This window comes from Leptinotarsa decemlineata, unplaced genomic scaffold (assembly GCF_025532065.1).
Source record: "Leptinotarsa decemlineata unplaced genomic scaffold, Ldec_3_MD MMD2_tig00026345_RagTag_RagTag, whole genome shotgun sequence".
NCBI lineage: Eukaryota > Metazoa > Arthropoda > Insecta > Coleoptera > Chrysomelidae > Leptinotarsa > Leptinotarsa decemlineata.
In genome coordinates, this window is record NW_027412696.1 from 339,031 (window position 1) to 364,763 (window position 25,733).

Genomic DNA, 25,733 nt, shown 5'->3' on the forward strand with positions numbered 1-25,733 from the left:
ATCAAAATAAAACGATGTATCCTAAGGACACAAGTGGACGTAAGTTTTCTGATATATACTTCACTCGAATTTTGTCCAATGGTGAAAAGGTTCAGCGAAATTGGTTACTATATTCTATTAAGAAAAATGCAGTTTTCTGTTTTTGTTGTTAAATATTCAATGACACCAACAGTCAGAGTTCATTGACCTTTAAAAACACCAAATTAAGTAATCAAGACGGTTTCAATGATTGGCATCACTTAAGTGAACATTTAAAAATTCACGAAAAAAGTAAATTTCATTTTCAAAATTCACGTATCTGGTCAGACTTATTAGAAAGATTAAAAACTAACCGAACTGTAGATTCCGAAATGCAAAATTTATTAAAACTTGAAACGAAACACTGGCGCAGTGTCATTGAAAAAATATTTTATACAATCAATTTTTGGCCGAACAAAACTTGGCTTTTCGAGGATCTAGTAACAAGCTATTCGAAAGTAATAATGGAAATTCCTTGAAATGTATAGAAATGATAGCAAAATTTGACCCAGTCATGTTTATACATATTAATAGATCTCAAAAAATATGCCACTTTATCTCGGAGATAAAATTCAAAACGAAACTATTAAATTAATAGGTGATAATATAAGAAACAATATTTTAGAAGAAATTAAATTAGCTAAGTATTTTTCTATAATACTAGATTGTACTCCTGATGTGAGTCACCAGGAGCAAATTTCTGTCTGCATAAGATACGTTAATTTAAAAAACAATGAATTTAGTATCGAAGAACGTTTTGTAATATTTCAGCCATTAGGTAATACAACAGGGGAAGGTTTAACCAACTTTTTGCTGAAAATTTTAGAAAATTATGGTTTAGACATTTATAATATACGCGGACAAGGATACGACAATGGTTCGAATATGAAAGGTAAACATCAAGGTGTACAAAAAAGAATTTTAGATATCAATCCACGTGCAATATTTGTTCCTTGCTGTAACCACAGTTTGAATCTTGTCATTAACAATGCTGTGAAATTAAATATATTTTGTATAAACTTTTTCTCAACTGTTCAAGAGTTATATAACTTTTTTTCTGCCTCAAACAATCGGTGGTCTATTCTGAAACGTAACATTTCAAATTTAACGTTAAAACCTTTGTCAGAGATCAGATGGTCTAGTAGAATTGATGAGGTAACCCCTCTAAGATTTCAGTTGGGCGAAATATACGACGCTCTATATGAAATTTTTTCCGAGAATAATTTTGATAACCCTACAAAACATCTAGCTTCTTCTTTAGTTAAAAAAATTAAAAATTATGACTTTATCTGTATGTTAGTCTTGTGGTACAAGATACTGAGTAAAGTCGATATTGTTACCAAGGTTCTGCAAACTAAACAATGTAATATTTCAAATTTTTGCGAAAGTTTGAACAACCTAATTGCCTTTTTAAAAGAATATCGTTCAGATAAAGGCTTCAGTAAGATGCTGGTAGATGCCAAAGAATTGGCAACTGCCTTGGACGTAGATGCGAAATTCAAAAGTGCAGAAACCTTACGGCCACGAAGTCAACTGTTTTTTTGGAATGCTACATATTACTCTTTCATCTGTAAATGAGAGATTTGAGCTGTTATCCTCCCATGCCGATGTTTTCAAATTTTTGTGGAATACTGAGGATTTCGGCAAGTATTCTGATGAAGATAAATTTAATTTCTGTAAAAAACTTGAAGAAGCGTTAACTGACAAAAATCGAAACGAGAGAGACATAGACGGAACGATACTTTTAACCGAATTACAATTTCTACAAATTTGCGATGGAAAGGTAACATATGTAGTAGAAACACTTAATTACATTGCAAAAAATAACTTGGCCCACTCATTCCCAAACATTGCTATTGCGTTACGTATATCATTAACTATACCGATTTCTGTAGCTTCAGCCGAGAGATCATTTTCTAAACTTAAACTAATTAAGAATTACTTAAGATCTAGAATGGGTCAGGAGCGGCTAGAAAATCTTGCTATTATTTCTATAGAATCTGAGTTGTTAAAGGACCTGAATATTGAAAATCCAATTAATGAATTTGCCAAAGGTAAAGCAAGAAAAGTTCAATTTCTATAAGAAATTTCCGTTGGTTTTCATCATAATAAGTGTATTTGTTTAAAAAAGAATCGCAATCTAAATATGTTTTATTTGATCTTCAGTTTTTTAATAATTTTAAGTAATGTTTTATAACTTTAACATAGTTTTTATTCTGTTCTGTTTTATTGTGCAATATAGTCAATATAGTGTTTAATATATTATTTTTTATAAGTGTACTGTGTACTTATTGTTTTCTTCAAAAAAAATCTAGGTAGATGTAGAAAAACTTTCATAGTTTTCCACGCTGAAATGGGAAGGTGTGTTTGATTATAATATTTCTACCCTGGTAATTTTGATAAAGGCGCTTATCAATATTTCGCACGACTCAAGGAACTCATTGAATGTGACTCTCCCTATCAAGATAAGAAAATTATGTGGAAAATAACCAACGTTGGCGTACAGAGACAAATAATTTTGAAAGGCTCAACACTGGGATACTTATGGACAAAAGAAGAAAATTTCGATAATCAAGCGATACTCTTATATTTAGACAAACAAAAGCAATCAAGAAGACGATGCCGTTACATTAGACGATCACACTCTGAGTAACATAGAAGATTTAGATCTAAGGAGAAATTACAAAAACTACTTCTCAAATATTCCCACTTGTTTTTAAAATCCACAAGAAAAATGGTACGAACGAACTTGACCACCCATAAGATCGAAATACTGGAGGGTACAAAACCTATACGGAGTCATCCATACAGGGTGTCCCAAAAAGAAAGGGATATAATCGACCAACAAATACAGGAAATACTAGAAAACAATATTATCCGACCTTACCACTCACCATGGGCAAGCCCAATATTATTAGTGAAAAAGAAAGACGGCATAGTGAGATTTTGTGTGGACTTTCGAGGGAATGAAATGGAAGGTTGTACTCATCTATTTGAATGACATAGTGGTTTTCTCAAAAACAAAAGAAGAACATCTCGAAAAACTGGAGAAAGTTTTCAAACGCCTAGAGGTAGCTGATCTCACACTTGAACCTAGCAAATGTATTTATGCACAATCACAAGTAAAAATCCTGGGCCACATCGTGAGCGACAAAGAGATAGCACCGGACGAGGAAGAATTGGAAGTCATCAGAAAAATTCCGAAGCCGATATCGGTCAAGACACTACAGAGCTTCATTGGACTATGCAATTACTATCGAAAATTTATAAAAAAAAATTCAATAATTGCCAGACCACTGCATCAAGCTACCAAAAAGAACGAAAAATTCTATTGGGGACAGGAACAAGAAACTGCATTTAACATTCTGAAAGAAAAATTAACAACAGCTCCAGTCCTCCAACATTTCCACCCTGATAAAGATTGCGAACCGAGAGTGGATGCTAGTACGGCCGATATTGGAGCAATACTTCCGCAAAGTGACCCAAATAGTAAACTCCACCCGATAGCATGTGCGAGCAGAAACCTATCCAAAGCAGAAGCTAATTATACTATAACCGTGTTAGAAGGTTTGGCAGTTGTCTGGTCTCTGGAGTATCTGAGACAGCTCATCTATGACAGAAAAAATACAAGAGGTAGATTAGCGCGTTGGGCTTTGAAGCTGGCAGAGTTTGATTATGTCATCGTTCACAAACAAGGATCTGTACACGGGGACGCCGATGGTCTTTCGAGAAACCCGGTAATAAAAACAAACATGGAGTCAGAGGCATTGGAACTATATGACACACCAACTTCCCTCCTATCACCAGAGGATTTAGAAAGTGAATAACAAAAGGACAAAGAGCTACAGGAACTCATGAAGACAGTGAAGGATCCCGATAACCCTAGTATTCCGATGGGGCTACGTCGCAGGTTAAAGAATTTCAGGATTATTGATGGGACTTTATTCAAAGCAAATCCTAACCCTCATGGTTCAGATAACTTTTTAGTAATCCCCAAATCCTCAATACAAGAAATCCTTTATTCACACCATTCCGTCAGGTCTACTTCAACCGATTCCAATAGGAATACCCTTTGAACATGTGGGAATCGACTTGTTGGGCCCTTTCAAACGCAGTAGAAATGGAAAAACAATGATAATTGTAGCCACCGACTATGCCACGAGATGGGTGGAAACAGCTGCTCTCAGGGATGGCAAATCGACCCATTTTGCAAAATTCATCCTCAACAATATAATTACGAGACATGGTGCTCCAAAAAGAGTGATCGAGGACAGATATTTCGTTCGGAAGTAGTCCGAGAGTTGCTACTTATTATGGGTACAGTAAGCCGGTTCACTACTGCTTATCACCCAATGACAAACGGCTTGACAAAACGATTCAACAAAACACTCGCGAATATGATCTCGATATTCACAAATACCCAACAAACTGACTGGGACGAAAGCCTCAGCCTTTTAACTTTTGCATACATTACCTCCATTCAGGACACGACACGTTTCTCTCCGTTCAATCTAGTTTACGGCCGTGAACAGTCTGTGAAATCGGATGATGCGCTAAAACTTCGTGATAGGGCAGGAGCCATCAGGAGTTTGGCAGTGGACAATGTGAACAAGCGCAAAGCAAAAGATAAGAGAAGATTCGGCAAAAGACATAGACATGTGGAATATGACGTAGGGGATGACGTGAAGGTTTTTACATCCACCAGGAAAGTGGTACGAAGCGAAAAGCTTCTGCTAAAATGGTTTGGCCCCTATACTATCACGAAAAAGACAAGTGAGGTAACATACGAAATCAAAGGGGAAATTCAGCAAATGCAAAAAGGGAAATTGTTCATGTTGCTAGAATCCTACACACCTCCAGTGGATCCAGGGGATTAGTGTATGTGTGTGTTTGTTCGCACTTGCGACTGTTTTGTTTTGTTGAAACAAGCGCAAGCGAGTATCGAAATCGGGGATGCGGGGGTGTAATATGGATCCTAAAAAGCGTAAATTGGACAGTGAAAATAGGATGTTTCTGGCAGAATGGACTGAACAGTATTGTTTTACGCTGCCTGATAAGCCTCATTCCAGTTTGCCTTATATGGCACACCTTGCACCTTGCTACGTCATAGCACTTGACCAATCATGTGACATTGTTGATGATGAACAAATGTCTATTTTAGTAAAATTTCTTGATATTGAGTGTCAGATTTTTAGGGAAGAGTGGCTAGCAATATTGCGGTTGAAAGGTAACACTTGAGGAGAAGAAATATTCAAGGTCATTGATGAATTCATTACTAAATCTAACATTAATATGATAAAATGGTAGGTATCGCTTTCAACTGACAGGACTCCAGCAATGCTTGGCAAAAAAAAAGGTGCCGTCAAGAGAATCGGGGATAAAAACTAAGGTCTACTATCATATCAATACATAATTCACCAGGGACCCTTTGTGGAAAACTTAGTGCTATACTGAAAGAAGTGATGGACAGCTTGGTCAAGTTTATTAATTTTATGAGATCTCATTCTGCTCTCTAGCACTGACATTTCAAGGAGTTTCTTTCTGAATGTGACCCAGTGTATTATTGCTTACTGCAACACAAAAATGTTCGTTGACTAAGTAGAGGTCAAGTTATTGAACGTTTCTGGCTGATAAAATGAGAATTAACCTCCTTCTTGCAAAACTTAGATACGGAGGGAGTCTGAAAACACTTGTGAGTTCATAACAAACAAGCGTAATATGTTGGTCGTGGCTTTTCTAAAAGATATCATGAAATATTCAAATGCGCTCAACACAGAATTACAAGGAAATGTAAAATTAATATGTGATCTGATACAAAGCGTGTCTGCTTTTCGTCGCAAGTTGGATATCTTTAAAAAAGATATTGCAGCACAGCAATTTATTCATTTTCCGACAATTCTTGAAGAAAGAACTCTGAAGAAGACTTTGCAGTGTTTGTAAATTTCTGACCGATCTTAGGAACAAATTTGCTACAAGATTTCGAAACTTTGCAGAGATGGGCAAGCTATCTCCGTTTCTTAAATCGCCATTTGAGTTAATGTTGCAGCAGAATGGGCAGTTGTTGCTGCCAAGTTGTTTAATCTGTCAAAGGTATCACTTCAAATAGAGATTTCTGATTTGCAAGAAGATGTGTCTTTGCAAATGTATGGAACGGTTTCCACTGAAGAATTTTGGGCCAAACATGTCCTATAAAAATATGAAAATTGTAAGAAACTAGCTATAAATTTGGCCACTATGTTTGGCTTGACATAGATATGTGAAACATCTTCCTCAATGATTAACGAACGCCCATCTTGAAGACACATTTCGAATTTGCTGTTTCTCTTGAGAACCAAGTCATAAAAAACTGGCTCAAGACCATCGGTGTAATTTCTCACATTAATTTTAGGTCTTGTGTTTTATAATTCACGGTCGGTAGCCAGTCGGTTCGACGTGGGTGCTTTGTTCGTTCACTCGAATCGACCGCCGTGTTGGTTAGTGATTCAAGCCCCAGACTGAACGATCGATTCTCACTTGCTATCGTCTAACCTGTGTTAGGAATCCCACGTTAAAAGGTAAGACCTCGTTAGTCCTTAGTCGCACAAGTTTCGACTTCTGAGGGTTGTCGTTCGTAGAAGTGCGACAGCTGGTTAATGGAAAAAACAGATTTTAACAGAAATCAAAATGATACATAGGAAGGCACTTAATTTTAATCAGTTGTTTTTTCTGGACCTCTTCAAAATTTCCCCACGGTATCTGGACCCCAGCTAAAACTGTCCTGATAATATATCAAAAATAAATTGCTGCTTCGAGTTATTCAGTAATTAATATCAGTATGCAACTTGTTCCAAGGTGCACGTGTGTTCGTGTATTTCGAAACTTACATCGTGTACCTTGAAATGCAAAGGAACCAAAAAAATTAACTAGATCGGATTTAAAAAAATATAATTTTAACTAGTTTTCATTAATTAACAAAAGCACTTGGGTTTGTCACGTTTTTTGTTGTCAAAACATAAATCTTTGGTTATAGCCTGAACCTTTTTTTCGACGCATATGCCTCTTTATTTCTTCCTTTCTGGAAGTGTCTGTGGCAAAAATTGTTTAGCCACTTTTTTTCCTCGATTCTCATTTTGTTGTTTAGATTGTACTTTGGAAAACGGTTGCACTTGTTCAGGGGATACAAAGCTTGTTTCACTGATCTGTTTCCTATTGGTAAGCCCAGATATCAATACATGTTGCACGCCTGAAGGTCCTGCCGATGGTTCTGCTTCTAGTTCTACTGACTTATCTTGAACTGTAGGATAACAGGCGTTGAAATATTGGCAGATTTTGAGGGAGACCTAGGACTGCCAAGCTTTGCTGGTTTTATTGAGACATTAATCGAAATTGTTGGTGAACTATTAGAAACAACTTCAGTGAGTGGTTCGTTATCAGTGACGTTAGCCACAGGAAAGTCTTCTTCCGAAAAAATTGCTCTATCCAACGGGGAAATTCCTGAGCATCTAAAAGCACTCAAAATATTACTTGGAGTGAAAGTCCTTGGAAAAGCAGTTCCCAAAACCTCTGAAACGCAATAAATATCAAACGTTTTGCCTGCACTATTGACCAGCCATGCCTCGACATCTTGTTATAAAATGTTTTTAAAGGACCATATAGGGTGAAATCTAGGGGCTGTAATTTATTAGATGTATGAGGTGGGAATGTCACTATAAAAATACCAGCACTAGAAGCTTTTTCTAGTGCCTCTACTGACAGATGGCTCTCATAACAGTAACAATACCCTCTCATCTCTAGAATGTTTTACATTCACAATGAAATGATCTAAAAATTTCAAAAATATTTTCCCGTTAGACCATCCTGAGTGAGTTGCACTCCCAACAGTTCCAGGGAATATTAACATTGGAGGATTGTAGTTTCCAACGGCATTTACAGAGGCTATCATAGTATATGAAATTTTCTTCTCTGTATCAGAAGAGTTAACAGCTTCTAGAGCCCTATGTAAGGATTCTGAATTCACGGTATCTCGTTTTTACCTTCTTTACTACGCGGCATAGTTCTGAAAAGAACAAATGCCGAAGTATCCAAAGAAAAAACATTGTTAATTTACTCACCATTGAACTCTAGTACACACAAAAATTATTTGATTATTTGAAAGCTACCACTTCTCAAATTATCTACACACGAATACATTGCAAATTATTTACTTTTTATGGCGAAAGAACACTTTTTTCATTGCGAAACATAAGTGAACCACAAGGACAAGCAAGAGAGGATTGTACCTTAATTTCAAATTGATAGATGGCGATGTCTGTCCTAAATGAGAATCGTTTTAAGGTACACTAGGCTCTAGGTACAACAATTTCCCTTACCTCCCAGAGTCCCAGATACTTAGAGTAATAAAAAATATATTACTCCGAAATCCGATATAGCGGTTATAGTGGTGTTGTCAAAAATATGTTTTTGTGGGTAAAACAGATTAGCTATCACTCGACATCCGACGGTCAAACGTCAATGTCGTCAATCAAATATTAAATAATTATTCATCTTGTCATTATCATTCAATCCAACTGACGATAAAACAAGTAATGTGTAGGTACGTACAGGTATAAATTAGAATGGGTCTGTTGTCATTATCAGTTAACTTTTCATTCATTCCGGAATGTGTTTTATTGTGAAAATGAAGTCAGGTAGTGCCCCCCCCCCAGAAGTAATGTGTGCCAAACTGTAATGATTTGCAGACTAAATGTCATCGGTTTATTCAACCAAAACTTGAACCTGAACTTTTTGAATTGTGGATGGAAAAAGTCAACAATCCGTTACTTTGCAATAAAACAAAGGAGCAGATTCATAAAAGTCATTTTGTGTGTCATGTTCATTTTAAAGATGCGTTCAAAGTAGTTGGCCACAGAGGCCTTTCAAAAGTTGCGTATCCCACATTGCTTTTAGCAGGTAAACTTTTTATCTGATATTGATTGAAGTTTTGATTTTATACAGAGAGGATTGTTCTGATATTGTAATGCTCTTGCCATCATTGTAGTGTTATTTGTAACTTCAATTTTGACTTTTGCTCATCTGATCATAGAAATAAATTTGTATTACATGCTTTCACAATTTTTATTTCCTCATGTCTGTTCATTATTAAACCTAGTTTTGAATATCATAAACTTTTGTTCAGCTTGGTTCGAGTACGACCCCGGAAAAACCTTCAGAGCCATATCATTTGAAGATCTTGATCTGCCAATGTCATCTCTTCCATTGAATAAAATGTAGGATGTCTCCAGAGGCTCCAATAAATTCAAGATATGGCCAGAATATTTAGTGACACTACTATCGTCAAACTCAAACCAGTCCGTTTCGTCTTTGACCAATACGTAATAATGATCAGATTCAACGCTAGAACCACAGTGAACAACGACTGCATAAAGATTATAATAGTGGTCTACTAGATTGAAGTATTTATCTATTTCGAACCTTCGTAAGACTTTGGTGCTTCCGTCAGAAGTTGAGTCATATTTGAAGATCATCAGTGTTATTATTAGATTGACTAGTGCCTCAGAAGTCAAAGCATTCTGGGAATGACCTCTAACAGTATGCCTCCAACTGTCATCTACAAACTGCCTCAAACAGTACTTTTCCCGATTAGATAGGATTGGATTCTCCGGAAATAGGAAATTTTAAGAGCAGATAGTTGTTGGTTCACAGATGGATCAAAAACACCTTTGGGCTCTAGTGCAGTTGTTTTCAGTTGCAGACCCAGGACAGAGACCTGCCTAGGGACCTATGCGACTGTATTTTAAGCGGAAATCTACGCTATAGAATTGTGTGCGGAGACTGAAAGAATCCAACCTCACATATAAGTCAATAAATATTTTCTCGGAGAGTCAAGCGGCGTTGAAAGCTCTTGGCTCCCATCTCCTCAATAGAAAAAAATGAATATTACTGGAGTTATATCCCAACACCAAACCGTTTAACACCTCGACACGTATTTCGATCCTCAAGTGAACATCTTCAAGAGGAATATTGAACTAAATATACGTACAATGTTATCCTTATTTATACCATATATACCTTTTCTATATACCTCTATGTACGTTTTAAGTATCTTAAATTAATTTTACAATGTGTCCTTATGTAATAGTCAGGTAAATCTGATAATTAAAATATTATTTCAACAAGCTATGTAGTGTATTATACTATTAGGTATTGGTCCACCATCGTTATTCATAATATTATTATGTTTACTCATTTCTACACTCTCGTAGACATCTAGATGCCTGTTATTGTTAACTTGTCTAACTAATCATAGTGAACTAATGTATATGGAATGGTTTTGTTGCAAAATATGATGGGCGACTGCTGATTTTTCTGGCCTTCCATATTCTAGGTGTGCCAAGTGTTCGTTATATCTGATTTTAATAGATCTTTTGTCTGTCCATAATATTTTGCATTATAGTCCTTACCTTTAATTTCGTAAATTCCAGACTTTTCCGAATTCTCGACTGTGTCGTTTGCAGATTTCCTGAAAGTCTCTGTAGTGTATGACTTGTTTTAAAAACTACCTTCATACCTAGTTCCTTGAAAATCTTTCCAAAGTTCTTCGTACACAAACAGCGCATCAAAAGTCAATAGGAAGACTTAACAGATTGTCTCTGGTCTGAATTCCTGGACACACTGGCCTAGAAGCTAATGGGGCTGCTGACTCATTTGCAAAGGAAGGTGCTGCAAGTAGCTTCATTGGACCAGAACGTGTCATTGAAATTGCTTTAGGTTTTGCTAAATAAACATTGTATATCTGGAAGGCAAGAAGAATTGAAGACTTCTGGCAAAATCTTTCAAGATTGGCTCACTCCAAGGCGTTCATTCACCCTTTGAAGCTTGAAACCAAACAGCTTTTGGACTACAGTAGGGATGAACTACAATGTCTAACAGGCCTCCTTTCAGGTCACTGTCGTCTGAATCATCACATGCAGAGACTCGAACTGTCGGAAGACAGTGTGTGTGTCGCCTCTGTTTGGAAAATGATGAAACAACAAAGCATATACTTTGCCCTTCCCCTGCACTGCTGCAGATCGAATCAGGTTTTCAAAGTTTGGTAGAACCACACTTCTACCATCTGACCTGAAAGATCACTCACCATATAAACTAATCGGCTTCGTCAAGAAGCTGGGTTTATTTGGTCGAGTTTGAATAGGTGTGAGCCACAATAAACCCCTGCGGGTTGCGGTGGAGAGTCGAATAGGCCCACTCACTTTTGACCTAACCTAACCCAAGCTAAGGGTTCCAGAATCGCAGGAAGATCCGTTGACACCATAGCCCATTTCAATATATCCGCTGACACCATACCCCATTTCAATATGTCGTTCACCTGGTGATGTCGACATGTACGCCCTGCACTTCTCCTGCAACTCAACCCATGCATACTTTTCTCATCAACTACAAAGTGATTCACCTTCAGCATAAAAAACGTACGTATTTGATATTGATAAATAAAGAAGGAAGGATGGAATCGATAAGATCAGAAACACTATTGACTGACCACAGAAAAGCTGGTAAAGCTAAAGCCGGCTACTCATTACGCGGGACTTGCCGAGTTACTTGACTTGGGATATACTTGGCAAGTATATCAAAGTCCAAGTTAAAACTGTACACATTACTAGTCTACTTGAAAGAATCGGGAAGTGCAAGTTAAATTTAAAAATGGACGCCGATACGACTACATTAGTTGCTTTTGTTATTTTAAGTTGTGGTTATCTTTTACTCAAAAATAGAAGAAAGTAGCGCAAACCTAGAAGATGGTGGGTGTCATCTTTGAATAATAGTAAAGAAAGGTATGTATGATAGTTATTTATGCATCTAGGACAAAAAGTACAGCTTTTAGCGGTGTGAAGATAACAGACTGAGGCGTAGCAAAGGGCTGTTATACGTCGAAGTGCGTTAAAGCTGTTTTTGCGTGGTGCGTACAACATTCTATGTAGGATGAGCATGTTTTAATGTGAAAATTCAAAATACAATGATAATAAAGTTTTAATTTAATTTGATTTACAGATACCGTGGAATAGATATGTTGGCTGATTTGCAGAAAGAGCCTTCAGGATTGTTCCATAAATTTTGTCGCATGACGTTTGAAGATTTTGAAAGTCTGCTTAATAAAATTGGACCATATATTGCAAAAAAGATACACAATTTAGAAGAGCAATACCTGCAAAAGAGCGTCTAGCTCTAACTCTACGTTTTTTGGCATCTGGAGATAGCTACAAAAGTTTGCATTACTTGTTTAAAATTTCTCCACAAGTAATATCTGTTATTGTACCTGAAGTATGTATAGCCATATTGAAAGATCTTCAAGACTTAATAAAAGTAAAGTATAATATTTATTATTATTAATACATAACTCAAAATGCAAATCGGTAGAAAAAAAACATAATCCTAAGTACATAACTGTTTATATGAAATTTTCATACAACTCTCTTACATTCTGGTGTTCCGTTTGAACAAAGGTTTCAGCTGGTGGAGTCGACTTCTGTATGGTACTGTGAGAGTCAGATGGAGAGAGCAAAGGTGTTGAAACATATGAACTCTGGTAGGAATTAGGGTATAGTGGTGTAAGAGAAGTGTTGGGTCTATTTTGGCTCAAACTTAATTTAGCTTTGTACATTACATTATCTATTTCATGCATGACATAATCTCACTGGCTAGGTTCCAATTTTTCCAGCCTTTTTGCAATTAATTCTCCATAAATTGCATATTCATTTCGTTCCGGTTGTAACATAGATTTTTGTTTCAACATGTTGAATGCGCTTTCCATGTTTTCATAAATGTTATCTTCCTGGTTATGTGCTAAAACTTTCCTCTTTTTTATGACGGGGGTATTTGGCACTTTTTCTCCCGAAAGAAAAATTATTGCACATATTAAATTTTAAGATATTTGGTCCGATTATTGAAGTTTACCTGAAGTAACTGCTGTAATCTCGTCATTATCCGTGGTTTCTGCCTCTTCCAACTGTGAGATTAGCGTTTTTTGGCTATTTTCCCCGGTGTCTTCATTCTCATGAAATTGAACATTCTGAAAACGAATTATTAGCTGTCGTTTGGAGAAACGAAAATAATTTGTAAAATTATGTTTTATTTTCAGCTTTCTTCCACTGCACATGAATGGAGGCAGTTAGGAGTTTAGTAGCGATAGATGGAAAACATATAATGATGTAGTTTCCAATTAACAGTGGAACACAATATTACAACTACAAACACTTTTTCAGCGTAGTACTATTAGCTTTGGTAGATGCTAATTATTGTTTTACGTTCGTCGATTGTGGAACCCAAGGAAGATTGAGTGATGGAGCAGTCTTCAGAAATATTTTATTATTCGAAAAAATGGAAAGCGATCAATTAAATTTACCAATGAACAAGAAAGTTAACGGAACGAACAGATGTTTACCCTTCGTCTTTGTTGCTGATGATGCTTTTGGATTGAGTTCACATATTTTGAAACCTTTTCCAGGCCTTTATATGAAAGGAAGCTCACAAAGAGTTTTTGATTACCGACTTTGCCGTGCCCGCCGAATAGTGGAAAATGTTTTTGGGATTATGAGCTCCGTGTTTCGAGTCTTGAGAAAACCTATGTTGCTACATCCAAATAAAGTTGTTCTTGTCACAATGACTTGCTGTTTCCTGCATGATTTTTTACGTAAAAGCAAAACTTCACGAGGAATTGCCACACCAACGGGAATATTCGATCTAGAAGTTGAGGGAAATGTTGTGCCAGGATCCTGGCGTATCGATCAAAACGATATGACACCTATGCTACCTTTACAAAAAGTAGCAAGAAAACCAGCCATGCAAGCAAAAAATATCAGGGAAGAATTTGCACAATATTTTATGAATGAAGGAAAAGTTTCATGGCAGGAAAAATATTGTTAATTTTAATCAAGAATTATCTGAAAAAATACCTTAGGTACCTCCGAATTTATTGTTTTTTTTTGGACAGTCACGGCTCATCACAAATTTTGACATCTTTGGAAAGGCAAACCAGTTAGGAGTGTACAAATCACTTAGACCAGCACCACTTTTTTCACTATTTTTTAGTTTCATTTTGCAGTTACGGAATGTAGCCATAAGAGATTCCTTTTTCTTCTTCAATTCATCTATGCTGCATTTTAAATTAGTTTCTCTTAGGTAAAAACTTAATTTGGATTCGCTTCCAGGCATCGAATACCTCGTTTCTCATTCTATGCTTTTTATGTGACGGGTCCCAAATAACTGGTTCCTTTTGATAAATATTCAGAAAAGTAAGTGTGACATCATTGCTCCAAGCCATTTAAAATAAATATAACTTTTTTTACAGTCAACACAACACAACAAATAACTTTTTATTATTCAAAACAACAACACCGCTCGCAGCAACTCGCCAAGTAAAGTCCGCGTAGTGTAGCGCTGACAAACCAAACTCGGAAGTAATCGACTTGGCGTCTTTCACTAGGGTCCGTTTTCCGACAACCGATGGGAAGTCCAAGTAACTCGACAAGTCAGCACAAGTCGCCATACACACTACTCGCTACTTGCCAAGTACTTGACAAGTTTTGGAGTATTTGTGCAATTTTCATTGGCAATCCTGCTAAGACGAACCTAGATCAAGGGAATCCTTTAATAAAATGTCAAGGCTAACTGGCCAAAAGACAATTATGAATAGAAACCCGTATATGCATCTTGATTTTGTCAAAAGGCGTATTCTGGTTCGCAGTTTGAACGATTCTAGAATGGTGCAGAATAATTACCCAGCTGATTATTGAGAGTAGACTCGCGCAATACTGTACGACTACAGTCGTATTCGGTTCGCTATATGAACTGAACAGTCGCACGAAACTTGGAAAATTAAGCGCGAGTCTACTCTCAAAACCGTCCTACCAGACGAGTAGAATCGTCCGAACTACAGATACAGAATATAGGAACTACTCCGAACTGACAACCCGAATACGCATTATATTTGACAGTTCGAAATCCGGTCAAATAGGGAGCAATGAAAAATAGAGAGATATTGTTTTTAATTTGTTTTTTAGCTTAATGTCGTTCGACTTTGTTTTTGTGTTGTTTGTTTTATAAATCTGTTGGGTTTATTTGACAATGAGCACAATGAATATTTCAGGAAATTTACAAAAAGAACTGAAGAGAGCAAGTCCAAATGCTGAACTTGAACTGGAAAATATTGAATCCAATAATGTCCAATTAGAATTGGATAAGTCACCGAACACAGAATCGGATACATGCTTGGGTCAGAATATGAAATCGGACAATGAAGTGTGGTGAGTTTTGAATTTCCCTTAATAGGGAAAATTGTAACATTGTTTTAAAACCAATTTAATTAAAATTATTACACACATATATGAGTGGGTAAGCTTTCTAATACTGCCAAATATATAGGATTTCTTTATATCAGGTCGAATCACCAATTTTTTATAATAATTTTTGAAAGTCGGTTTTTAGAAAGTCAAAACATTTTTTTTTTATTATTTTCTCTTAGCAACTAATACAAATTAACTTCAATATAAATTAGTCCAGTAACTGAAACAGTAACATTCTTCCCCCAGTAGTTGTTCTAGGGAAGAAATTAACAATTACTCAATCTTCATGTTTTCCTTTCACATCCAATATACTAAGTCTTGAAAATGACTCCGTTGGCTACAGAAAGTCGACTATCCTAATTCGGTTTTCTTTCGCAGGATACAAATTCAAAACTCTACTTTTGAGCCAATGTTTTCTTGGACCATTGAGGTCATCTATGAGCACAGCATAGTTCTTTCGTATACATGGTGTTTCTTGTTGCCATTTGCTTCGTTTTGTCAGATATGTAAGGTATTCATGCATCCACCTCTTCTAAAACATATATGCTAGTTTTTGGGCTCCTTTCCATTTTGAGAGTAGGTTGAATTTTTTTTTCCAAGTCAGCGCAAGACATTGCAGGGTAAGAAGGTTTAAAGTGTGGTCATTTAAGTCATTCAAGAATTTTTAATCAACTACCCAACCAAAATAAAAATATTGCCAAAAGTTGGTACGTATTCGATAATTATATTAGGTACACTTAGAATGGTTCCAAGTCAACCAGCATACAGGATAGGTCAAAAAAATATGACAATTGTACAGAAGTATAGTACCCTTATTTTAATTTTTTCATTAATGATCTCTTAATTTGTATTTTTTTATAATCACCCTCAGCACTTCGATAAAGTAATCACAACCAAATGAATTGAGTAAAATTTTGTTCATATTCAAGAATATTTATGAAATTACCTTGGGGAATTACAAACTTCATGTTTGTGGCAACAATATTCAGCTTAACTTTAAAATTTTGCAAACCATATTTTTAACAAGGTAAAATATCATTAATAGCATGATAATATATTCAAAAACTTTCATTTAATATGAATATATTGAATTTGAAATTTCATAAACTACACCTCAACGATTTGATCTCCACAAAGTTTATTTGAAAAACATATCACAACATGTTTCGCTAAGACATTAGCTTTTTCAAGTGATTAAGTGACGAAGTGATATATTTTTCAAATAAAGTTTATGGAGATCAAATCGTTGAGGTGTAGTTTTTAAAATTACTATGGATCTTCATCAAGTAACGGCCGAATCAATCAGTGAATTTGAAATGTTTATGAAAAAGCTGAACAAATTAATTGACAAACATGAAATCCTATTAAAACTAATGTGGATACCCACGGCACAAAACAAATAAGGGTTGAAGGAAAACATTATGACAGTTTGGTGACATTACCTTCTCATTCTTGAATAATTATTGTTCGATTATTTGGTTTATTTGATTTCAAATGCCTCCTACAAGACAGTTAACGTTTGCCGAGAAGGGAGAATTAGTTTTAATATATGGAGATAACAAATTGATAGGGCCATTTTTTCGCCACAACCTAACTTGTGGTAACTATTAAAAGTTTTTGAAAAACGAAGTATACTTTGTGAATTTAATGATCGGACATCTAGATGTATTGAACGAGAAGGTGGACACAAAGAGACACGTTGATAATTTTTTCTTTACACATTTGATAATGGTTAAGTTATAATAAACATAAGACGATAAAAATTTTCAAAACCATCGGCGCTGCTTTCAAATACAATTGAAAACATTCATTCCTTTCTGATTATTTTGTTAATATTCATTAATAATAATAATTTGTTGTTTTGTTCTTTGGGTACCCGCAATTATTTTAAAAGGATTTCATGTTTGTCTATTAATTTGTATAGCTTTATGTTTTACCTTGTTGAAAATATGGTTTGCGAAATTTTGAAGTTGTGTTAAATATTGTTGCAACAAACATGAAGTTTGTGATTCCCTAAAAAAATTAAAATCCAAGTTAATTGCACAAATATGCATGACTTTGAACAAAGTTATGCTTAACTGATTTTGTTATGATTAACTCATGAAAGTGTTTATGGTTATTATAAAAAAGATTAAAAATTGGGAAAAAATTAACGAAAAAAAAATTGAAAAAATAAAATGTCTTGGGAAGCCATGTTTTGGTATTTAGGTACTGCAAACAATTTTTCTCAATAAAATTTTGCTGAAGTTTCTGAAATAAGAGTACTTAACTCTTAAGCAGTTTTTATATTTTTTTACCTACCCTGTATGCTGACTTGCAACCATTCTAAGTGCACCTAAAATGATTACCGAACATGCACCAACTTTCGGCAATATCTGTATTTTGGTTGTGCAATTAATTGAGAAAAATCCCATATGTTGCATACTTAAATGACCACACTGTATACCATATACTGGTATACAGTGTGGTCATTTAAGTATGCAATATTAATATAAATATTTCCTTATTCAACAAGTACATTACATTAACTGTAAATTGTTGTGCTAGTCATAAATGAATGTATTTGCAATGCAGATGCTAACTGGATGTTGAGTTTTAAGCTTCACAATTGAACACACCCTATATTAAAATGTTATGTTGTTTTTCTTTGGGAAAATTGTATTATAGTTCAGTAGTTTTCAAAGAATGTTTTCGATTTTTAACTTCAATTTCAGTATTCGGTACTTTTTGTGCTTATTAATAAATACCTTGTTTTTATTTTCTGGTTGTAGATATATTCATAACCATTTCAAATAAAAATTTAAAAAATCTATTTTTACACATTGGCTTCTCATTATACAGACCTTCCCAAATGTAATGTTCATTTGAATATATTATTGTTTACTGTCATTTTGATCTGAAACATTATATCACTATTCATATTCATTTTTATAATCTGCTTTATTTCAGTGGTATCACAATAAATAAACAGTTGTTACTTGTAGAGTAGTAACGTAGAGTTATTCTGGAAATCCTGTTCTTCTACACTAAAATTGTCTCAAAACATCCATGAAATTATCAGTGGAGAAATCGTGAGCATTTTCTAAATGTACAGCTCTGGTGGCCATGCAAGTTAAAACTACCCCATAACGTTTTTCATAGCTTCTCTTGACAGTGATCATTATAGGCCCAAAATAATCTACTCCTGTCCTAATGAATGGTCGTATTGTTCTCTCAAGTCGACAAAGTGAAAGTTGCCCCATGATTGATATATTTGGACTAGTTCTTCGATTTTTGCATGTTTGACAATGTGCCCATACTGATTCAACTGCTTAACCAATACCTAAAATGCAATATTTTTGTCTTAAATTATGGACAACTTCTTGTCCATGGTGATGGACTTGCTCGTGGTAATGATGAATGATGAGTCTGGTAATTTTGTATTTAGGGTCCAAAAATGATTGGGTTTCTGAAATATTCTCGGGCATCCACCATATTCTCTAGCCTTCCTAGTAAGCGAAGTAATCCATCTTCATGTATAGTTCAAGACAATGAAAAAAGTCTGCTGTCTTTTTTTCAGTACAACATTATTATAAAAAACTTCCTTCGGAAAATGTTTCCAATCGAATTTTCTTATGTAAAAATTTTTTGGCTGATACAATTTTTTCCTTTTCTAGTTTTTCCACTTTTGTGAAGAGATTCTTTAAGTTTTTTCCAAATTAACGTTCTTTTTAGGAATTCATCCAATTCCTTGTTTAATTCTTTTTACGAATCTGAGTTTAAGTCCAAATTGTTAATCAAATAATGGCCTAAGTGAGCTCACAACAATGCTGCTTGTAATTCCAACCTGGGTATCGATACAGGTTGTTGCATTGACAAAAGCTACTTGAACGGAGTATTTGTTTTAATTATTGTTGTTATTGTTGTATTTATTCATCTTTCAGATCATTATGATTTTAGAAATGTCAATAATAAAAATAACAATAAATAACTATATAAATATAAATGAATAAATATATACCTATCGAATAAAACAGGCACTATACAAAACACCACAAGCGACATGCTGATGCAAATTTTAAAATCATATACAAATTATTATTAAACAACATAATATAATTATATACAATTAAAAGGTTTAACATGAAAATAGGAAGGAAAAGCAGTGAGAACAAGTTATGTCAAGACATCCCTTTACAGGAACTCATCTAAGCTATAATAACCCCCGTTCGTCAATAATTCTTTGATATGGTTCTTGAAACTTACTAAGTGTAGGTCCTTGACATCCTGTGGCAATGAATTGAAAAGTATGATGTCGTTATACCCAAGAGATGTTATGAATGTCGAGTTTTGTATTTTGGGATGGTCAAGTGTTTAGTTCGTGTTGTATAATTATGAGTGAATGACTTGTGATTGAAATGAACTAAATATACCACTGTAGTATATGATCTTTCAAAAGCTTTACAAACTTTCATTTTCAAAATATATTGAAAAAAGATTTTGCTCTGCATTGTGAAATTAGTCAAAAAACCTAAAGGGTCAAAAATTGTAACGGCCAATTTTAATATTTTTCGCATAGTTGGTCGTCGTTTCAATTTCAAAATTTTATTTTCAACTTGATGAAATTTAGTTTGAAGTGTAAAAGTATCACTGAAAGGATTCCAAAAAACAACAAAAATTATTTCAGTTACATTTACCGAATTTGATTTATAAAGTTTTTCTCTCCAAATAGTCTCAACTTACGATTAATATGATCGAGAATTTCACTTGAATTGAAGATTCAATTACATATGGAATCTGCATTACCTTAGTAATGTGTTATTCAATGATTTCTTTCCTTGTTGCTGGAAATTTCTTGCTGAATTCTCGAGTATTTCGATTCTTTGCTTCCTGTGCTAGGCACGAGCCATTTGATGACCAAAAAAAACTTTCTAATTTCACATTCATCGAGTTCTCTATCTCTGTCAAGTCCACGCCATAGAAACCTATGACTTTGAAAATCTTCCTAGCGAACTTTCACTTGTAAAAACATTTCCTCAATATCACTGGTGAATTTCATTAGTTCTCACTTCCATTGTCAAATATTATATAAAATGATTTGAAATCCGTGAAAGAACCAATACAATTGAAAATTAAAAAGGATAGCTGAAAATAACAATTATATTAAATGAAAATACATATGAAAATACATTGTCAATCACTTTCGAACAAACATCACTGGTGAAAGCATATCTCATAATCCTGAAATTCATCAAAATTGTATGAAGCGAATTATATAAATCGGTACCCGTCATTAAGCAATCATTTAAACTGATCCCATTTGATTTTAAAAAAGCATCAAACACAATTCTGGATTCAAACACAATTCTGGATTTATTTGGGTTTGTGATTATATCCTTTTTTCAGAAAGTCATCCATCTTCTCACAATATGTCTTACCATACTCGAAGCTTTTGTCCATTTTCCTTTCCGTACATGCTAACCTATTCAACGCATTCTTTCTGCTTTCTGGGAGAACTAAATTTTCATTTCTTCAGAAGAGTCCAGTTTCCCATGCATCTCCATTGCATGGACCAGTAAAATTTTTTTCTGTTGACCAATAACGGCCAATTGAGGTTCTATGTTTGACATTAATTATTGGCGCAATTTTCTCATTTATATAAGGATATTTTTTGAGAATATCAACTGTTTACACAGTTTGTTTAGGTAATGATAAGCCTTGTGATGCACTGTTTGGAACCTTTGGTGTAGTAATGAATATCACTGGAGTTTTTTCCCAACACCAAACCATTATTTTAACACCTCGACACATGTTTTGTCACCAAGTGATCATCTTCAAGAGGAAGATAAAAAAAGTGATAAACCTTTCATTGTTCTCACATGGCTTACTTGAAATTCCGCACTGCTTTCTTCTGATCTTATTGTGAAAGTGACAACTCTTGAATCTTCTTGTTCTTTGATTTGATTGTTGGTCCATTGAATGGTGAGTGGTTTTGAGGTCCTTAGAGATTCAGTTCGTTTGCCAACTGTTCTTCAATCAAAGTGACTGTCATCTAAAAGTGCATAGGTTTCGACATTTATCGTATTATAACTAATTTCTAAAACTACACCTGAAGATTTGATCTCCACGTATTATAACTGACGGTAACAGATAGAATTTTGAGTAAAACATATTTACTTGTGATATACTGTTTGGAACCTTTGGTGTAGTAATGAATATTACCGGAGTTTTTTCCCAACACCAAATCGTTATTTTTACACCTCGACACGTGTTTCGATCACCAAGTGATCATCTTCAAGAGGAAGATAAAACTAATAACTACTCAAAACTAAAGCTACTTATACTAATCAGGTACATCATACAGGTAGGTAATCAGTAATACCACCCATATAAGTGTACCACCCTAAATTAATTTTACAATTGGCCTTTCTATTATTTACAATATGTCCTTATGTATGTTTAAATGTTACAGCTATATATAGAACAATTTTCAGCTATATAAAATTAGTTTCACAATATTCCCTATCTAAATATATTTACAATGTGTCTTTTTGTAGTAATCAGTAAACCCAACAATATTATTTCAACAAGCTATATAGCATGCTATTTGGTATTGGTCCGTTATCGTTATTCATAATATTATTATGTTTACTTATTTCCACACTCTCATAGGCATCTAGTTGCCTGTTGTTATTAACTTGTCTAACTAATCTTAAAGAACTGAAGTCTATGGAATGGTTTTGTTGCAAAATATGATGGGCGACTGCTGATTTTTCAGGTCTTCCATATTTTAAGTGTGCTATGTGTTCCTTATATCTCACTTTAATAGATCTTTTTGTCTGTCCATAATATTTTGCATCGCAGTCATTACATTCAATTTCGTAAATTCCAGACTTTTCCGAATTCTCGACTTTGTCTTTTGGACTTCCCAAAAGGTTCTGCAGTGTATGACTTGTTTTAAAAACCACCTTCATACCTAGTTCCTTGAAAATCTTTCCAAAGTTCTTCGTATATTGGTGGTATGGAACTGAGATGTATTTATCTTGGTTTTTGTCCTTTCTGAAAGTCTAGATTTCGTTCATTCCTAACCTAAATTTCTTTTTCCTAATTATGTCATCTACAATACCCCTCGGGAAACCGTTAGTGGCTGCTATTTCCTGAATTGTACGTTTTTCTTTTGTGAACCTATCATGTGTTAGAGGGAAAGTCAAAAGACGATGCACCAAAAAATTCAACCCAGCACGTTTGTGCTGTCCACAGTGATGTGAACTGTCAGGAATATACCTGTACGTGCTTGTTTCTTTTCTAAATATATCGTATTCTAACCCTCCATCTTTGCTCCTCATTACCAAAACGTCAAGAAATGGTAGTTGTCCCTTATTTTCTACTTCATACGTGAATTTTATTGATGGACATGTATTATTCAAAAAGGAAACAAAGTCCTCGATATTCGATTTTTTGGTATCGAATACCGCGAAAATATCATCCACATACCTTAGCCAAATCCTAGGAATTGTAAACTTAATTTAGGATGGTACACTTGTATGGGTGGTATTACTGATTACCTACCTGTATGATGTACCTGATTAGTATAAGTAGCTTTAGTTTTGAGTAGTTATTAGTTTTATCTTCCTCTTGAAGATGATCACTTGGTGATCGAAACACGTGTCGAGGTGTAAAAATAACGATTTGGTGTTGGGAAAAAACTCCGGTAATATTCTTTAAAACATATTTGTTTGTAGAAATATGACATTTGACTTCAACATCATCGACATTTTCACTGGGAATCGAGGTGGCTTCCAAATTTGTAATGTCATTTTCATTATCTGATGGGTGTAAAAAATGATGATATTTTATGCAGTTATTAATATTGCACATATTCTTCATTTTATTTTATTTATCTAACGGGCAGCACCCAATATACAAACATGTTATTACAAAGGTGTAATACTTATGATTAAGATCAGTATTAAAACTAAACCTAAAAAATTAAAACTAAAAACTAATATTAAACCCAAGGACTATAACTGTAGCAATGTGATACACATACACACACCATATATATACATACATATATACACGTATATGGCATTCACAATATGAAACGACACAAGACAAGAAAAACAATTGTTTTTCAAAGTCACAAAATTCCATTTTTTTTTAACTGAGAGGGATTTGAATGTCAACACAAGCTCAAACGATGTAAATCGTTTTTACAACATATACACTTCTTTTTATCCGCTGTAGTCACAGTAGTATTTTTTCAAGAACTACGCCCTATATAAGGGTTTCTATAAAAAGACATTTCCTGCCATTTTGGCATTTTTGATTAAGCTAGTGACAGAATTCAACCAATTTAAATTCATACGAATATGTTCAACCCACATCGTTGTTTATTCATTAATTCTTGTAATGGCATTCCGAAAGTGATTATTTCCATTTAGTGAGTCAATAGTTCCAACAAGGTTTTTTACTTCATCGGAAAATTATATTGAAAAGAGAAATGATAATTTCTATGTTTTGTACCACTTTGATTTGTAACTAACGTTACTGCAGTTTCGTCCTATACGGACATTTTCATACTTATTTTATAAGTTATAACGTTACTGCAGTTTCGTCCTATACGGACATTTTCAAACTCATTGTATAAGTTTGAAACTTATTGAATAAGTTTGAAAATGTCCGTATAGGACGAAACTGCACTAACGTTAGTTACAAATAGAAGTGGTAAAAAACATAGAAATTTTCATTTCTCTTTTCATTATGATTTCCTATCAAGTAGTAACGGCTACATCCATCAATTTATGGAAAATTATATCAGTAAGTCTAGTCTTTTCTCTTTCACGATAGGAAAACATTTCAATCTTTCAAGTAGCATAAATATTATTTGGCGAGGCTGTCCAAATCTACTTTTTAGAATGTTTATGATTTTGTCAACATTTTTAGGCATAATTAGTAGACTTTAAACGATTTTCAAGGCATTGCCTTTTAGACACTTGCAATCTACAGTGATTTTTTTCCTGGGGAAAACCACACACTTTAGAAGAATTGCGATACTGGTAAATGAAATTTTCCCATTCCTTAGGATTGCCACTAAATATTGGCCAATCCTTTGGCACTGACTGTCGTGCTAAAAATTTTTTGAATTGAGAATCAGGTATTTGATTATACTTTCTGTAATAGTTGATTTGAAATAATAATTCTTTACCGTATTTTCCATTTTCACACTTAAAGATGATCTGTTATCCAGTATTTTCTGACATGGGATGTTCTCCTTTGACCCATTTATTTATTTACTCACCCTCTCACTTAACTCACTTCCTCTGAACTCAGCGCATCATCCGCCAATCGTGATAATTTTAACGCTAATTCAATATCAAGTATTTCTTCTAAAGTAGCTCTTGTTACAACTTCTTTTTTTCAAAAGCAGTTCTTGTTACAACTTCTTTTTTTCAAAACAAATTGAAGTTCCGCTTGTTGAATCACTGTTCTTTATTTTTGACACTTGGAACTTCGAGAATTCGAAGGTGTCGGATTAAACATTTCAAAAGTTTCGCTCATATTCGTCTTGGGCAGTCTGGTTTCACTTCTTTCAGTTATGGAACTATTAGACTTCAATAGCACCAGACAAGACTTAACTCGAGAAATCAGTTTCTGACTTTCAGGTTTTTCCCTGAGCCTTTAACTGTGTTGTAACGGAAGTTTTTTGGACAAATAACCACAGATTAGTTCTCTTAGCAGCAAAGGACCATTTGTTAATTATTAATCTCACCTAAAACTATATCAAGCCGAATGACCATTTGTTGATTAATAATTTTACTTAAAATGTATAGGATTTCTTTATATTAGACCCAATGACGAATTTTTGATAATAATTTTTGAAATTCGGTTTTTAGAGAGTCAAAACAATTTATTTATTATTTTCTCTTAGCAACTGTTAAATAAACGGCGTGAATCATTTACACTGATTTTATTTGGCAAAAACGTGTTACTATACAAAAGTTCAACAACATAAACGTATATTCTTAACAATCAAAATAATATCTTGAATTCAGTTTCGGCCATACTTATTTATAACTAATCTTCATCCGTCAAACACACACACATCAGGCGGGAGTGACAGGTGACATAGAATCTGATTCGAAAAGAACTATTATTTAACACACCTCCTTTCTTTTTGAATCATATCATGAATATAAATGTTCTTAATACATAACTCGTATAAATAAGTTCCTATATTATATTAATACACACTTAACAACTTTCTTAGTTTTTCAAACCTAACAAAACTTAAGGCTTTTGTTAATATATCAGCCAACTGTTCTTCAGATGAAATCTTTGACACTTTAATGATCTCTTTTTTAACATAATCATGAACATAATGGTATCCAACATCTATATGTTTACTATTTTTAGAAAAAT

The 25,733-nt window shown here is 34.3% G+C and overlaps 2 protein-coding genes and 1 pseudogene across 6 annotated transcripts in view; 2 read left to right on the plus strand and 1 right to left on the minus strand.

Moving 5' to 3' along the window:
• Nucleotides 1–4,415: 4,415 nt before the first annotated feature.
• Nucleotides 4,416–4,895, plus strand: LOC141486076 (uncharacterized). Its single transcript, XM_074183784.1, has one exon. The coding sequence runs from the start codon at nt 4,416–4,418 to the stop codon at nt 4,893–4,895; it is 480 nt and encodes a 159-aa protein (XP_074039885.1).
• Nucleotides 4,896–12,003: 7,108 nt separating this feature from the next.
• LOC141486077 (uncharacterized) lies at nt 12,004–14,852 on the minus strand (annotated as a pseudogene).
• A 115-nt stretch (nt 14,853–14,967) lies between these two features.
• Nucleotides 14,968–25,733, plus strand: part of LOC111513733 (uncharacterized) — a 48,997-nt gene continuing 38,231 nt past the window's right edge. For all 5 annotated transcript variants that reach the window (XR_012467625.1, XR_012467624.1, XR_012467626.1 and 2 more), the window contains exon 1: nt 14,968–15,293. Coding sequence is in view for 1 of the 5 variants with exons in the window: in XM_074183774.1 (XP_074039875.1) it covers nt 15,115–15,293 (179 nt within the window). In the remaining 4 variants the exon portion in view is untranslated. The remainder of the gene's footprint in view (nt 15,294–25,733) is intronic.